General features: G+C 52.8%; 5 protein-coding genes across 5 annotated transcripts; 1 reads left to right on the forward strand and 4 right to left on the reverse strand.

The window, feature by feature from the left end:
* Window positions 1-101: 101 nt before the first annotated feature.
* Window positions 102-3,554, reverse strand: GNI_105590 (MIZ zinc finger protein; the record flags this gene model as incomplete). The annotated part of the gene is made up of 1 exon (XM_011133030.1): window positions 102-3,554. The coding sequence occupies one exon, from the start codon at window positions 3,552-3,554 to the stop codon at window positions 102-104; it is 3,453 nt and encodes a 1,150-aa protein (XP_011131332.1).
* Window positions 3,555-4,575: 1,021 nt separating this feature from the next.
* On the reverse strand, window positions 4,576-5,382 carry GNI_105600 (flavodoxin-like protein; the record flags this gene model as incomplete). The annotated part of the gene is made up of 1 exon (XM_011133031.1): window positions 4,576-5,382. The coding sequence occupies one exon, from the start codon at window positions 5,380-5,382 to the stop codon at window positions 4,576-4,578; it is 807 nt and encodes a 268-aa protein (XP_011131333.1).
* A 398-nt stretch (window positions 5,383-5,780) lies between these two features.
* On the forward strand, window positions 5,781-8,438 carry GNI_105610 (dullard-like phosphatase domain protein; the record flags this gene model as incomplete). Its single annotated transcript, XM_011133032.1, has 2 exons — window positions 5,781-6,206; window positions 6,330-8,438. 2 exons carry the CDS (start codon window positions 5,781-5,783, stop codon window positions 8,436-8,438), a joined length of 2,535 nt encoding a protein of 844 aa, XP_011131334.1.
* Window positions 8,439-8,814: 376 nt separating this feature from the next.
* GNI_105620 (peptidase) lies at window positions 8,815-12,963 on the reverse strand (the record flags this gene model as incomplete). The annotated part of the gene is made up of 1 exon (XM_011133033.1): window positions 8,815-12,963. The coding sequence occupies one exon, from the start codon at window positions 12,961-12,963 to the stop codon at window positions 8,815-8,817; it is 4,149 nt and encodes a 1,382-aa protein (XP_011131335.1).
* A 1,173-nt stretch (window positions 12,964-14,136) lies between these two features.
* Window positions 14,137-16,604, reverse strand: GNI_105630 (putative ABC transporter; the record flags this gene model as incomplete). The annotated part of the gene is made up of 2 exons (XM_011133034.1): window positions 14,137-16,379; window positions 16,523-16,604. The coding sequence occupies 2 exons, from the start codon at window positions 16,602-16,604 to the stop codon at window positions 14,137-14,139; spliced, it is 2,325 nt and encodes a 774-aa protein (XP_011131336.1).
* Window positions 16,605-16,617: the final 13 nt, after the last annotated feature.

A 16,617-nucleotide genomic window follows, 5' to 3' on the forward strand; every position in this document is an offset into this window, starting at 1 on the left:
CCCCCAAACCCGACTGCCGACAGGTCTCAGTCGTTCCCATAAGCCACAGTCCAGCCAGATGGACAACACCCAGAGGACGATTTATCCAGAGGAAGGAAGATTCATGGAGGACCCAAAAAACGTCGCCGTTCTCCTGCTACCGGACCAAATGCCATATCGACCACACCCGCTGCCTCGTCCTCTAAGTCGATGCTCTGTTCCTCGCCGTGAGAAGTATAGTACGGCGCGTGTTGCCTGCTCTCCGCGAGTCGTGGTGCTTCCGGCTGTCGACCAGAGGAGGTGGAGTACGAGACTGGCTGGTAGGGGGGCCCAGCTTGGTAGGACCCGGCAGGGTAGGACCCGGCAGGGTAGGACCCTGACGGGTAAGACCCGGTTGGATAGGACCCTGCTCGGTAAGACCCCGCCGGATACGACCCTTGGTGGTAGAATCCCGACTGGTGTGATGACGACTGGTACGGTGGGTAGGACCCCGGTGTCATCCGCACAGGCTTCTGAGAAGCCAGCGACTGAGAAGCCAGTGGCTGAGAAACGGTTGGTCGGTGCTGAACCGAATAGCCTTGTCCTCCGGGGTCTGTGGGGTAGGAGCCTTCTGGGTGATATATCGCGTCCGGATAAGACCGCTCGCTGCTTTCAGTTTGCGGGCGCTGCGAGGTAGTATAGTCCACACGGTAGCTACCATCGGCTGCCGAGTGGTGATATTCCTGCACTGGACCTTGCACTTGACCCTGTGCCTTGCCGGGGTACATGTTCGATGACCCCGGTCGACCTAGCTTGCCCTTGGTTCGCCCCTGGCCCCGTCCATTCACGGGTGGCGGAGGGGGCGGTTGAAAGACCAGCGACTGGTAACCAGTCGAGGAGGAGACAGGCCGGCCGGCCGGTTGGGCCTGACAATAATGACTGACCTGCCCATGGTCTGTCGGGCCGCCGTAATTCACTTGACCGCCGTAATTCACTTGGCCGTGGATCACGGAAGCGGAAGCCGCCAGACCACCAGAGCTCTGAAACACTCCGCCCTGTTGTTGGATACCGGGTTGTTGGACACCAGGTTGTTGGACACCAGGTTGTTGGACACCAGGTTGTTGGACACCGGAATCATTTATTAGCGACATCATTTGAGGTCCGTGGGTCGCCAGTCCCCAGTTGCTCACTCCATTATTTCCTTGGTTGCTTTCTTCGTTGGTTCCGCTATTTTGACCGGTCATTCCACTCCATCCAGAAGGTTGCTGTGACGAGTTGTTTCCGAAGGTTTCTGCGTCGGCTGACCACCGACTCTCGTGAGCGATGGACGATACAAGATTTTGGGGACTCGGAATATCGGAGCAGGCAGACATCTCTCCCGGTGAAAATCGGGACACATTCGGCGCTACAGCAGGTGAACTGCTCACCGGCGAACCAATGCTCCAAGCCGCATCGGGCGAGCGGCATGGAGCACTGACGGAAGACGCATTAGTGGGTGATGCATTAGTGGGTGATGCATTAGTGGGAGATGCATTAGTGGGAGATGCATTCACTTGAGAGGCACTCGTTGGTGCTGTTGGCTGTTGCACCCGTTCCTTGGCCGGAGACGGCGACCATTGCTGCATCGTCTCCACTTGGGTTTGCTCAGACAGCGCAGGTCCTGGTCCACCACTTTGCTCGGTGCGGGTTTCGGCAGTCTGTCGGCTTTGCGGTTGCTGTCCTTCCTCAAGACCCTGTCCTGCTACGACGTCTTGTTCGGGCGCTGTAACAGTCTGCGTTCTGGAATCGGAAGGTGCAGGCTCGTCAAGTGAAAGTACTTGCTCGCCGCCTGTGCTAGGTTCGCGCGTGCCGCGCATTTCCTCCAGAAAAGCAGCAGGTGCGGCTTCTGTCGGCGGCGGGTTTGGCTCATTCACTGCCCTCTCCAGCTCCACTGCCCTCTCCACTAATCTGCCTTCCTCTCCTATTCCATCCGTGTCACCTGCTCCCTCCTGCTCGCCTGTTTCCGGCTCGATACGCTCCCATTTTTGAGCGGTCTTCTCCTCTACAACCACCGAGCCTAGAGCCGGGTCTACGACTAGGTCTGCGGGTGAGTCTATGACGGGGCTACTGACGGGGCTACTGATGGCGTTGGAGCTGCTGGCGCCGGAACTAGAGCGGATGTCCAGCACGGCGTGAGATTGTTCTCTTGCGACCGGCGCCTCTTCGGCTGCATCTCCAGAGGTTGCCCCTCCAGAGGTTGCCCCTCTGGGGGCGGAGACAGCGCCTGTCGGGATGGCGTTGTCTGCAGAAGGTTCGGTGACGGGTGAAGGCATGGGAGAGAGGTCGTCGTCGTCGAGATCGACCAGGTCAATTGTATGTGGCTCGACTTTGGTGTGAGTGTCGTGCAGGTCTTCATCATCGCAAACGGATCCCGGTTCGTAGCCGATTTTGAGTTCTTCCCAGTCGCCTTGTTCATTGAAGATGACGGCTTCAGTGTCGTCGGAGGTGGATTGGAGTAGGAATTGAACGAAGGAGTCTACCACAAGTTCGTTGGGTCGTGTCCATCGGTTGCATTCGACGCAGCGCCAGCGATTGGCGAAGGCCTTACTGTTCTTGGTAACGGTGAGAAAGGCTTTGAGATCGAAGCACTGCAGGTGTTTGCACTCTCGGCCTCGGACGGGTGTGTCAATTCGTGTTCGCGTAATGGGATCGGTAAGCCGCACTTTACAGGAAGTGTCTACGATGTCAATCTCGTCGTCGGCGGTGCCACCTTTGCCGAAGAACTTGTCGATGTATGCCAGCATGAGCTTTCTCGACTCGTCAAATGGCAGTCGATTCTGTGCCAACACGTTCGACAAAATTTGCTCCACCGTTTCCTGCCGAGAGAGAACAACTGCGATCGCCCACGGGTCGCTTTTGGCAAAGTTGTGCGCTACCACCTTGATCTCATTCGGAGTCTCTCCAAAGAGATACGGCGTTATCTTCATCGGCAAATCGCGACGCTTATGCTCATACTCCGGCTCCTTGATCTTCTCTACGTTATTGTTCACTGTCGCAACCAATGTCAACGGCCACTCATGCACCAACATGTTGTCCCAATGATTCAGCCGAAAACAAATAATGAATACTTCGCAACCTTTCCGCCTCAGCTCATGGATGTTTGGCGATTGTAGCGGCATCACTCGCTTGCTCTCTTCAGAGTCATCAAACAGTGGCAACAAATGTAATACCTTCACCACCGGGTAGAACGGATCCAGCAACTCCAGTCGACACCGCGGGCATATAAACGAAAAGCCCAGCGGTGGAGAACCCATGCAGCGGACGTGGTACGCCGTATTGCACCGCGAACAGTGAATTACAGGATCCGCCCGCAGGCTCTCTGATGGAGTACATTTACATATACACTTGACTTGAGTAGCCGGCGTCTCTAGTCGACGTTTCTTCTGCTGCTGCCGAGAAGTCCTATAAACATAAAACATTGTCGGTGGCAACGCAATAGGAGGAGCCGGCGGAGCCGGCGGAGGCGGTGGAACCCATTTCTGGTTAAACATGGCAGATAAATTGCTTGGCGCTGCTGAATATGCCGGACAACGGTCACAAACAACTTTTATCGTCATGGACGACCAATTGGGGGTGGACGACCAATTTGGGGGTGCAGCACACGTGTGTGCAATCGCCAAGAAATCCTTACCCTCCTGAATAATCCGCCGGCTTCGGCTCGTGCTGGTAAAATGGGGCCGGTACAAACTCGCCTTTTGACATCCTCTGTATTATGACCACCACTTGTCCAGCAATTACCGGGTCGGAGCAAAGCCTATCAACCAGCTCCGCCTTCCGTCCAGAAGACCTCAAGTTGCATTCCGAAGCAATATGCTTCAAATCCGTGACTTTTAACGAACGCAATCTAAAGAACGGTGAATTTCGGAGAATCACCGGATTCGGTGCGCGCGCGCGGTTCCAGACTTCTTGACTGGTCTCACGGTGCGCACCCTATGTACGGTAGCTGTGAATTTACTGTTGTTTCAATCCACTGTCATCGACCATCAGCCATATCAGCGGGGAAAAAAAATAAGCCGCATGCAGTTCTGATGCCAAGTAATAATTGCCATACAAAAAATGAGGTGGCCAAATGGGCTATTTAATACGTAGGTATGGCATGAAGACCGGGAGGCACAGTGTTAAGATGCCTGTGGCATTAAGACGGGGTCTGGGGATCAAGCCGCCCCCGGTGGTCAAGTCCCGCAATGTATTTGCACTTGATATGTGTTCTATCCGGGGACGTTCCACCACGTCGAACGAACGGTCGACTTGGGCCAGTGGTTGACAGTGGCGCCTTCCGGAGCGGTTGTCAGGGGCGCCCAGGTGCTGTTACTCTCGGTGGGTCTTTTTGCTTCTTCCTTCCTGTGCTGATGGTGAGCGTCTGTTCCCTATCGCGTTGCTTTTCTTTGAAAAAAACGTGGTGGGTCTAGCCCGCACACTTACTGGTGGGTGGGCCTGTATATGTTGGTCAACACTAATCTCTGTACTGACCAGGGCCATCGGAACGGACTACTGACGGGTGTTGGCCATAGTAAATTATCATCTACAGCAGTGTCGGCCCCCTAGCATGCATGATAGAGTATCGAGCAATAGAGTTAGTTAATTGCCAAAAAAAGATTCACTTGAGGGCGCGGCTGATTTGAGGTCAGAAGACATCTTATTGAGATGGGTAGGTGTGGTCGCATGTAGGTCGAATACACGGTTGAGGTGTATCTTGTAGCGGTCGATGTCGGCGTCGATTTGCGGGTCCTTCATGACGTCGTGGCAGCTGAAGGATTCGAGTGCTGTCATGCCAGTAAAACTGCCTGTGACGTGTACAGCGTTAAGACTCATATCGGTGCCTAGACCATAGAATATGCCTTCAGGGTCACGGAAGATAGGCTGTGGTGCATTCCAGGTGGAGGAGATCATGTAGAATTTGTCGTTGAGTAGTCCACCAGTACCGTAACGTTTGGTTGGATCCTTACGTGTGCGACCATCATTAGCACACACTTTCCCCACCAGCCAACCTCGATCAAACCACTTCTTCATGGCCCAGGGGTGGGAAAACCACCATACAGGGAACTGGAAAATGATGGCATCTGCCCAAACTATATTCTTAACTTCCTGTTCTGCATTCCATTGCGAGCTATTTACTTCCGTACATTCAAACATTCGCACTTCGCAACCACCAGCAGCCAAATGTGTTGCCGCAACGTCTGCCAACAATCGGTTCAACTTACCTTGCGAATAGCCCCATGACTCCGTACACGTCACAATCAAGATCTTTCGCGCTCCACACACTCGATGCCGACGCATTATCAACTCATCCGCATACCGAGATGCGCCCACCATTATCTGCTCCCGTAACTGGACATCCTCCCCTTCCAATTCCGGGCCCTCCACGGCTGTGCATAAACGAAACATCCCCTTTCCAACCTTTTAAAAAAACAACTTACTACGACACGCACACGTCTAAGGAGACATGTTGACTGCAACAACAAACAACCTGCTATGCTTCGTTAAGCCACCTGCTCTGGGTAGGCAGCGAGCGGCCTTTCAAAATGACCCAACGAACGTGACGGGGTGGCCGGTTAAAAAACAGGCTAGAAATCGGTCGTCAGAAATCTGCTGAGGTTCTCCTTTTTTGCGGTTCGTTTGCGGGTGGTGTGTACTGTTGGCTGGAGTACAGTTCGGAACTCTTGCGTGGTTTCGTTCTGGGGGATTGTTGGGGGGGTGATTTGTTTTTTGAGAAGATGCCGGGCGTGCGAGATACAGGCGTGCGTGATCGGCCAGAGAATTGGTCAGGGCGGCGAAGACCGTCGATGGCTTCGCCTATGCCGATTGAGGCGGAACGTTATATAGTGACAGATGAGGAGTTTGAGTCATTACAGCGATTCGATTGGTCATCTGTATGCCCCGAGGTTTTGAACGATTTGGAATTTATCACTAAGCTTCCACCGACTCCGGTACTCGACTATGATGCACTCGGGCCCCTGCTACCGCCCGCCGACCCCGATGGACTAAATAAGACGCTCTTTATCGACTTGGACGAGACACTTGTGCACACTGCACTCGGCGATGCAGATCCCGGGAATCGGGCCCACGACCTCAGCTTCGTCTCCGACGCAGACGGCAGCGTACAGGCCCGTGTGTTCTTCCGGCCTTGGACCCACGATTTCCTCAGGATCGCCAGCCAGTATTACGAGTTAGTTCTTTATACTGCCAGCGTGAAGCTGTACGCGGATATTGTAAGCCACCACTCAAACCGTCTGTGATGTTCGGGGAGGGGGAGGGGGAGAGGAGGGGGAGAGGGAGAGGGAGGGGGAGGGGAGGGGAGAGGGAGGGTGGTGGGAGATTGATTGTTGATTTAGATTGTGGATGAGTTGGATGTAGAACAGTGTATTCGCCATAGGTTGTATCGAGAGCATTGCACGCAATATGGTGAGAGTGAGATCTATTTTAAGGATTTGAATGGTACAGGTAGGTCGTTGGAGAGCTCGGTGGTGATTGATAATCGTTTGATCTCTTTCGGTCTGAATGTGACGAATGGAATTTTTGTGTCCTCTTTCACAGGACAACCGAATGATACTGAGTTGCTACATTTGCTACCTATCCTGGTGGCGTTATCTAAGCAAAGTGACGTTCGTGTAGCACTCGCTGAGACCTACAAGTTGCCCACAATTGTGGATCGGTATCAAAAGGATCTAAAGGCAGATGTTGCGCGTTCGTTGAGTAAGATCGGGAGTCCCCGGGCACACTGCGTCAACCATGACACAGGTGCAGTCCACTCACAAGCCACCATCACCCTCGGGGAGTTCTCCGCCGCTGCCTCGACTGCCCCTTCCGTCGCTGATCCAGATCGCTGTCGAGCTCTCGAGACAGAGACTAACGCCGGAGATAGTGGAGACAGAGAACAAGGCGTAGTCAGAGCACAAGGCAGGGGACAAGGCGTAGTCAGAGGACAAGGTGAAAAGAGAGGAAACGAACCGACAGAAAACAACGGGGGTGTTGCAGAGGAAGATGGCGGGGAGCGAGGTGACAGCATGGGCCGCATTGTCATGCGGCACACGGTATCGCATGACGAGGAGGATGAGGTGCTCACAGATGTTCCGGAACATTTGGCCGATGACGGCGGGTCGGAGTACCCCTTTTTCCATGACGACGAAGACTCGTTAGAGAACAGCGGCTGTGTCGACAGCGGCTGTGTCGAAAGACGGGATGCGCGTGGGGAACACGTCCCTAGCTTCGCACAGACTTCCGGCAACGTCAAGGATCCTCATCGTATCGTCGCACCGGATAGCACTCGGGGTCACAGTCTTGGTTCGGACCGGAGGCCACAGGGCTCCTTGACGCCAGGGACTCTTGTACCAGAGCGGACTGGGTTCCGATACGACGATTCTAGGGCTGGTTGCGAGAGACAGGACCACTACGACAGCCGCGGCAACTACGACGATCGCAACCACTACGAAGGCCATTGTGACAAGCGTCATGACCCGCGTTATGACGGACGTCATGATGGGCTTGATGACGGACATTGTGACGGACATTCTGACTCCCATGCCGGGTACGACTCGCACGGAGGGTATGACTCTCATGGCGGGTATGGCAGCCGGGGTCCTTGCGACAACCGGGGTCCTTGCGACAACCGGGGTCCTTGCGACAACCGGGGCGATTATGACAGCCGGGGCGATTATGACAGCCGAGGCAATTATGACGAACAAGGTCGCTATGACGACCATGGCCAGAGCGACCAAAGATGTTCTGCACGACCTTACGGCGCGGACTACGAAGCGTCCAACCGCCAACAGGCAGCCGGAGTGGCACAAGTCTCGGACCGACAGCGCGTCCGGAACGAGGTGGACGACGGGCTGTCGGAAGCCCCGAGTCCGAAGCCGTTGCAGCGCAAGGAGACGGAACCGCCTCGACCGCCAAAAAAGATCAGCTATGGTACCGGACGCGGAGAGGTCGGCCCAGGACGTGGTGACGCGGGACGCGGCAACGCGGCCTCACGGAACCCACTGGGGACGGACAGAGAAGAGAGACGACAGGATGAGAGACGACAGGATGAGAGACGACAGGATGAGAGACGACAGGATGAGAGACGACAGGATGAGAGACGACAGGCGGCCAACAGAGCAGACCGGCGGCCAGCGGATCAGGTTGGGCACCAGGTGGCTTCGAATCAGAAGCAATCGAGTGGTTCTCGGCATATGGCAGCTCTGACTCGAATAAGTTATTCCAGGGAGAACGCCCAGAACAATAACGACTGCATCGAAAGCAAAGTCCGGCTAGCGCAACAGCAGGAACAGCGAGTGCCGTCCATGCGCCGCCTCACTCTACCGCCCACTCCCCCTTCGCGAAGACGACGACAAAGCAACCCCTTCAAAACAACAGCCGTCCTCTCCAGCTTCTCACGGGTAGCAGTAACCGTAGACCGAAAACCCATAGCTCCCTACCCACCCAATCGCGTTCCAACCTGACTACGAAGTCAGCCTGACTACAAGGTCGGCGTGACTACGAGGTCAGCGGGCACTTTTTACGGTTCATGCGGCAAACTTTTATGGCGGGCTGGCGACCACAAAACGTGTGTTAAAAATGTTATCGCTCTGGCGCACACGCGTGTGTGCTTGTGTTCGGTCATGACAGATGCTTTCCTAGTGGATGCTCCCCAGGCCACGAATGGCTGCTGGGATATGCGCTGGTAACTAACTACCTATTACTGTGGTAAGCAACAAACTATCTGTTACTGAGGTAACTATCTGTTACTGAGGTATCTAGCTAACTAACTAAGTATTGTTGCGGTATCTAACTAACTGACTATGTAGGTTTTGCTGCGGTAGCCAACAACAAGTGTTCCTATTTCTTGACGGCGATGGTTCCACGTCTGTAGGCTCTGGGCTTCCTTGCGAATTCTGCTTTGGTCTTGGCGTTGGTTTTGGTCGTCTTATTTTGATTGTACATGATTCTATGTAGAGAGCGTGGGTCTCTTAGTTGTACCCAAGTACGTTGATCTATGCGGCTGGCGGCGGTAACGAGTTCCTTGAGTGCCTTATTGGGTCCGAATGTTGCGGCCTTAACACCTTGATGATATTCTGCATCTTGAAGTCCATAGTGTGCTGCGGTTTTAGGATCGCATGAGAGTTGTACAAGTCGGCTACGTTGTTTCAATACATCTTCCATGAAGTCTAGCATTTGTTCGTAAGTAGTATTTTGAAGATTGTCTGCGATTTCGGCGTTTGCATCAAAGTCATGTGCTCCGCTGAAAAGCCCTCCAATGAGAACCCGATGCCGATTATCCAGTCCCTCTACATCCGAGTCTTCACGCAACATATGGACAACACTATCCCGTAGGTCATTGTATGCCTCTTCGCTCTCCCAAACGCGACTAAGAGATTTAAACACACGTGTGTCCTCAACCTTTATTTTTGTTCGACTCGATGGACGACGTGGGGCATCGATTACTTGAAGGGAACATAACAACAACTGTTCCAATGACGCTGTGGTGGAACATATCGCAAATGACAGCACACTCGCGTCCAATCCTACAGTCTTAAACGTCACACTTAAGTAGTAAGCCAGGTTGTTCACGTCTCTAATCCAACTGAAGAACTCCTGCTCGATTGCCTTCAACAAGACAATCAATAAACCTGTCTTAGACTCGTCCGTATCGCAATTCACACTTATCTGCACGATGCGCCCGTTGTCATTGTTGTTGTACGCATACAAGTACTCGTTGCCGGCAACCATTTCGCCACGGCCACTCTGGCCTCCAGGCGTCTGATGCAGACAGATCTCGTTGTTGCGGTCGACGACATCAGGCAGGAGTTGGCTCACGTGGTCGAGGTCGAGAACCGCTACATGGAATGGTAGCCGTTTCACATTGTCATCACCGTGACCGGATTCACCGCGTTCCGGATCAGTCAGGGCGGTGTGTGTGACGGAGAGATCCACTTTGCGCGTCCTGAGAGGGGTAAGAAGACAGCCATCCATCCAATCGTGCACGGCTTCGTCCACGCTGACATTACCACCGATAGCACACACTATAGTAGCGCCTCCGAACATTTTGCTGGCTGTCCACTTGCCGCTTGTGAATCCCATGAAATTGAGCACGTCCTTCTTCTCGATCTGCTCCAGCACACGCAGCTGGGACGGAATGGGAACGGATACGGGTATCAATACCAAGCCCATATTAGGTGTAAGCTGCGAACGTCCATCATACTTACAGTTCTGCATCTGCACTGATAACGAGCTCTTCACTTCACTCAACGCCGACGTAATGTCACCCAACTGCTCTTCTGTGGTACCCAGCAATGACTCGAACACATGACGGAATAAATCTCGTGTATTACTTCCTGAGTAACCCGAAATGGACAACTCCAGAGCCATCTGCCCCTCGTTCATAGGTGACGTCAGATTAACTCCAAATGAGATACCAGCCACTGCCGCCTCGTTACTCACTGCCCGTAGTCTGTTAGCTAAACAGCGCAACATGATCCGGCCTAGTAACATCTTGCTTAGAAACCCACTATCTTCCCAGCTACGTCCAACTGCCGCCGTAATGGTTCCGCGAGTGTAAATCTTGCCTACATCTGTCTCCGTCGGTTGCAAACAAGGCAAGAAGAAACGTGTGGTGACTTGTACAGATCCCGCCACATCTGTTGTATGTCGATGCAAGTATAACTGCACACTCTTGGGCAATTCATTCTCGCCAACACGCATCAACGTCTGAGATGGTGTTATAACTGAGACCGTTTCATGCTCCGTCAAAGATGTCGCTGGTATTCGGAAAGCAGATTCCAGACGTCGCAATTTCAAGTCCTCTTCCTTAGGCAGATATCGATTATGTTGCTGCACCGAGAAACTTGTATCGAAACATTCCGCACCCCAAATAGAACCATGACGCTTCAAATGGTACCGATCCACCTCCGTACCCGCTGCCGCACAACTTGGAGACGGACCCTTCGTCCCACCCTGAACCACGTGTTTGCTCGCCGTCACTGACCTCCCGCTCTTGCTTCGAGGAGAAGTCATTTTAGCTCCCGCCATTCCCGCCGCCGCTTCGACGCCAATGCTGCTAGGCGTCTGAGGTGGAACCGGCATATTGCCCCCCTGGTCGGAACCGTCCGCCCGGAAATACTCACCTAGCTTATCTGGCAGGTTACAGATCGTATATTTCGTACCGAACCATGGATCCGTCTCCCAAATTAATTGAGTACTATTCTCGCTCATATCACCTCTCAAAATTGCATCTGCCCGAACTTGATCCTTGTTGAGCAACCAACTACCACGATGTGATACCCATTCCGGATACTGTTTCTGACTAAACTTTGGACCAGCCAAAATACAGATAGCGTTCTCAATCGTGAAATGCTTGTTCACCAATTCCCCTATAGCAGCAGCCATATCCTCCGCCTCTAGATCCGGCGCTGGGTCAATGATTATTTCCGCCAGTCTTGACTCGTCATCGATACGCCGTTTCAATGTAGTGGACATCCTGGCAGCAATGTCATTCGCCAATGACAGCGCATCCGGACCAGCAGTTGACTGATACTGGAATTTTTTGATGACCTTGAAGTCTTCGAAGGGTAGGAAATTTTTAGGGTCCTTAGCACACTCGTGTGCGAGCAATTTTAAATACGTAAAAAGCGCTCGGCCAATCCTTCTCATTAATCTAAGCCATACAACTCCTTGCGTTACAGGATCTTCACCTTTCATACCTTCCGGATCGCCTTCCTCAGTGTAATATTCATTAACCAGAAATTCGATATCAAAGAAATTCTGCCCAAAACCGCCATATGACCGGCAACCAGAAACGCCATATGTAAGACCTTTTTGATGAAGGACAGTTAAGAAGCTACCAGGTGCTTGTTGCCGGAACATATGGCTTATAAAGCTCATTGCGTGCTGCATTCTCATCGGATTAGTAAATTCGGGAAGAACAAATCTGAATTCGCATTTCCATTCATAGGCATCCAATATAAGCAAGCTAGGTAGATTCTTCCCTTTATGAAATGCTAAAGGAAAGGGTCGTTTAAGTGCATGAGGTTTGCAATTGTCTCTGGTTGGAGTACAGGTTCCTAATTCAGATTCGATTGCGCAATCAAGAGACATTTTAATAAGTTCCTCCACTGAGTGGCTGGATACAATGACCAAGTTGGTATCTTGTTGCTTTAGAATATTATTATGGAATTCCAGACAACGGTCTTGGATATCTGGGTATTTCTTTTCACTCAATGTACCACTGTTTCCACAGGTGAAACAATTGTGCCACGGGTTCGCTGGGTGGCAGATTTTTTTCAACAAGGATACCACACGCACCTCGTATTGTTCACACATGCCCGCGTACTCCTCATCTACCGAAAGCATTTCCCTTTCCAGTTCTGCCTTGTCGCCATAGTGTTTTCGTTTGTACATACAGGTGAGCATCATACGCAATGCACCAAGCACGAACTTGGGCGGGACTGTAAACCACATACGCATGTCCGAGTCTGTTGTGCACGCATTTGAATCCCCGTTCCTGTCAGCAAACCATTGACGTACGTCATCGGCGTCCGGCGTCGGCTTCGAATAAATCAAGTGTTCCACCAAATGCGCGATCCCTTGTGGCCGACCAGGCTCATTTGGGTACAACACGTTCTCCCACAATGTCCCGCTAATGGTCGAAATCGCAATTCCCGCCAACGGGACGTCACTCTTATATTGAACAAATACACACCGACATTTGGGCGCTCCGGCTCTGCTGCCACCAGCGGTTCCGTCCCCCAATAGGTCCAAAAGGTTATCAACGTACACCGCTTTGCTAATAAGTCGCTTATAGTCTTGAGGAAGACTTTCCAGGTCGATTGAGATCGGCTCCCGATCCGGCAACTCAGGAGGTGTGACCCCGCTAAGCGGGGGTGGTGTCAAGTCCGAAGGGAGCGTCCGAGGACTCCTGCTATTCTCGTAGTTGATCGCATTCCCGACACCAGATGCAGAATGGGAGTCCCTTGATGGCGAACAACCCATTTTCGATTTAATAATGGCGGACCCCTTTATCCTACTCAGGTTCTGCGGCCTTTGCAAAGTAAGCCAGCGTGCACCCTGCACCTCACACCCTTAGTGCGGTATTATTCACCACAGTGGCAACGGCCCTCGCGTGCTTAAACTTTATCGCACACTTTTACTGCACACACGTGTGTTTCTTCACACTGTTAGGAAAAACGAGTGTACCAGGATCAACCCCGATGGTGGGAGACTGCGGCCATTGACAACGATATGCCCACACCACAAACCACTGTTGCAGTACGCCCCAGACAGAGCAGGCGAACCGCCCGAAATCGAAACTAATGGTGCAACAAGCCGTCAGTACAAGACTGCCTGTAACCACTAACAAACTCCACGGGACGTAGGTGGGAAAGGTAGGCGTCCGTGAGAGAGGTAGGCGTCCGTGAGAGATAATGTAAGGGGGAAACAAGTCAGTCGCTAATTACCCGACCTGGTGTTCTTTCTCTACCAAGCTCACCCACCCTCAACCGCGGTCTGGGGGCACCCTCTACCGCGGTCTGGGGGCACCCTCAACCGCGGTCTGGGGGCACCCTCAACCGCGGCCTGGGGGCACCCTCTACCGCGGTCTGGGGGCACCCTCTACGGGGGGCAGTTTTGTTTGTAAGACTTCTGGCTAGTGTTGCCTGCGAGCATCTCGTACGAATCTTAGAGGCCATCCCGGGAATTTACAGGTCAATGCACCCGCCGTGGGTCAGTTGCCGGCGTCGGCGGCCCCCGGTTACCTGTTAAAAAAACCGTAGACATGTGCTCGGTCTTTCTCATGGTGGTTGGCCGATGCTTCTGTGGCCGCAAGAAGACGGCCAAAGGAACCGACAGCAAGACGAGACCAGCCAATAAGGTTCCACGAAAGTCCGTCAAGACATGAGGGAGTCATAATGGAGTGCATCAGGAGCCGAGGGCCTCCAAATCTACAGACCTCAAGACACAAAATTACTCACCCTGTGGAGCTTTCAATACACCAGTACAATCCACACAAAACATGATCTGTGCCGTCAGGCAAGGTGGAGGAAAACGAGGTGAAAAAGCGTGGTGGTTCCGAAAGGGGGTGGTGGTTCCGAAAGGGGGTGGTGGTTTTGTGAGGGTGCTGATGGTTTTGTGGTCAGGCAGCTTTCCCCCCGGCAGCTTTCCCCCCGGCTATATTTTGCGTTTAAGAACTTGTTGCCTATATTCCTCAAAGTCGCCTTTGAACCGTTGAAGTGTTTGGGTTTTAGGTTCCAGGTGGTAGACGTCTTCAGTGGCGCAGGATAGGAGGTGTGTGTCATGGCTGACGATGATCACACCACCTTCGAAGGTGTTGAGTGCTGCTATAAGGGCTTGTACGGCGTCAAGATCCAAGTGATTGGTAGGTTCATCGAGAACGAGAATGTGTGGTTCATCGAAGGCCATGAGTGCAATAGCAACCCGAGATTTCTGTCCGCCTGATAAGATGAACATAGGTTCCAGAGCGAGTAGGCCGCTGATACCGAAGCGGCCTAGATAGCTACGTGCCTGTGCATCAGTGAGTTTGGCGTCGGGGTATTTTTCTTGCAGTTGTTGGACTGCATTTTTGGTCAAGTCCAAACCATCAACATGATGTTGCGCAAAGTGACCTATCTTCAGCTTATTGTGCCGAAATACAAATCCCTCGACCGGCTCTAACTGACCCAGTAATAGCTTTAGGAAGGTAGATTTACCGCTGCCATTGACACCGCAAATAGCAGCTCTCGTCGTCAAGTCCGCCGAAAAGTCCACGTTCCGTAACAGCAGGTCGTCCTCGGACGTCTCCGCCGTTCCCGTCTCCGCCTTGCCCGTCTCCGCCTTGCCCGTCTCCGCCTTGCCCGTCTCCGCCTTTTTCGCGGACTTGGCATAGGAGAAGTTGACTCCCTGCATTATGAGGATAGGAGTGGGCAATTCGGCCGGTGTCATGAATTTGAACTGTAGTTGTGGGTCGTCGGTGATGCTTTCGAGCATGGGTAGTTTTTGCAGTTGTTTAATGCGCGATTGGACAAGAGAAGCGCGCTTTGCGTTGTAGCGGAAGCGGTCTATGAATTTTTGGATATGGGCGACCTTGCCTTGTTGGCTTTCTATTTCACGTTGCAGGTGCATTTCCTTGTCGGCCTTGGCACGTTCGAACACGTCGTAGTCACCACTGTAGTAGGCGAGTTTGCGATCCTTGAATTCCATGATATCTGTACAGACGTCATTAAGGAATTGCCGACTATGTGATACTACGATGATAGTTTTTGTTGATTGTCGTAGATACTGCGTTAACCATGCCACAGCATGAATGTCCATGTGGTTAGTGGGTTCATCAAGACAGACTATGTCTGTATCGGCGAACAACACACGTGCGAGCATCACACGCGCGCGCCAACCTCCCGATAACTCGCGGATCTTCATTTCTTTGTACTGCTTCACACTCAGACCCAAACCGTCGAGGATCATGCATGCTTGCGCCTCCGCCTTGTCTGCGTCTATCTCCTCCAACCGGCGATACAACCAAGCCAGCCGTTTGCCAACTTCTTCCGACTCTTCTTCCTGACTGAGACGGTGCTCTTCAGCCACGAGCGAGACCCGTTCTTCATCAACCCGCAAGACGCTCTCCAACGGTGTGTAATCCAAGTGGTCGTCAAAGTCCTGTTCCACACAACCGATGTTAATGTCTTTGTCGACGCCGGGAATTTCTTTGCGCACGAGTGCGCTCAAGAACGTGGTCTTACCAATGCCATTGCGTCCAATGAGGCCGTAGCGGTGGCCTAAAACAAGTTTAAGCTCAGCGTCCTTCAATAACTCACGTCCGGCCACGGCTACACTGAAGGTTGGGATCATGATGTCTTTCAACTTGCTCAACGTCTGGTCACCATGTCGTCGTCTAGGCGGAGGCAGAGGTACACGGCTCTTCTCCCATTGGCGCATCATACGCAGCTGTTTCTCGCGCTTCTTTGCTGCCGCCTTAGCGATCTTCATTGACTCCTCAATAGGAATCACCACATTGAACTGCCCATTCTGCACCTTCTCCATACCCAAAAACGGGTCCTCGTAACCACAACCCTGCTGACTCGCCATAGCCACCTCCACCTGACTCGCACCCGCACCCGCCGCTACCGCCGACTCAGCCTCAATCGGTCGCCTCTCCACCTTCACACGGATCAAGTCGCGCACTCTCAACGACCCACAAGGTACTTTCAACCGCCTCAAAGTCAACGCCTCTGCGTCCTCATCCTCCACAGCCTGACCCGTAGCCAATACCAATACCGACTTGGACAGCTTCACGCTTTCCGCCTCACTCGACACCAACTTCCAGTCCCACAAAAAACTTCCCAACAACTCGTTCACGCGCTCGGCCGCTGAATCCAACTCCTCGTCTTCTTTATACTGGAACTCCCGCGTCAACAACCCTGGCCAAAATACCGTCATTCAAACCATGTGTGCGCACGTATGTGTGTGCGCACGTACGTGTGTGCGAAGCGTGTGCCGTATATTAGGTGTGCCGTATATCAGGTGTATTGAGGGTGTCATATATTGGGGGGTGCAGACTTACCTGCGACGTATTGTTGGTCGTCGGTGGCCTTGCAGCCGATGGTTTGCAAGGCCTGGATGACGTCCACCTTGTCAAACCCCATTTTTAAAATTGTG

The sequence above is a fragment of the Gregarina niphandrodes genome (genome assembly GCF_000223845.1).
Source record: "Gregarina niphandrodes unplaced genomic scaffold scaffold00023, whole genome shotgun sequence".
NCBI lineage: Eukaryota > Apicomplexa > Conoidasida > Eugregarinorida > Gregarinidae > Gregarina > Gregarina niphandrodes.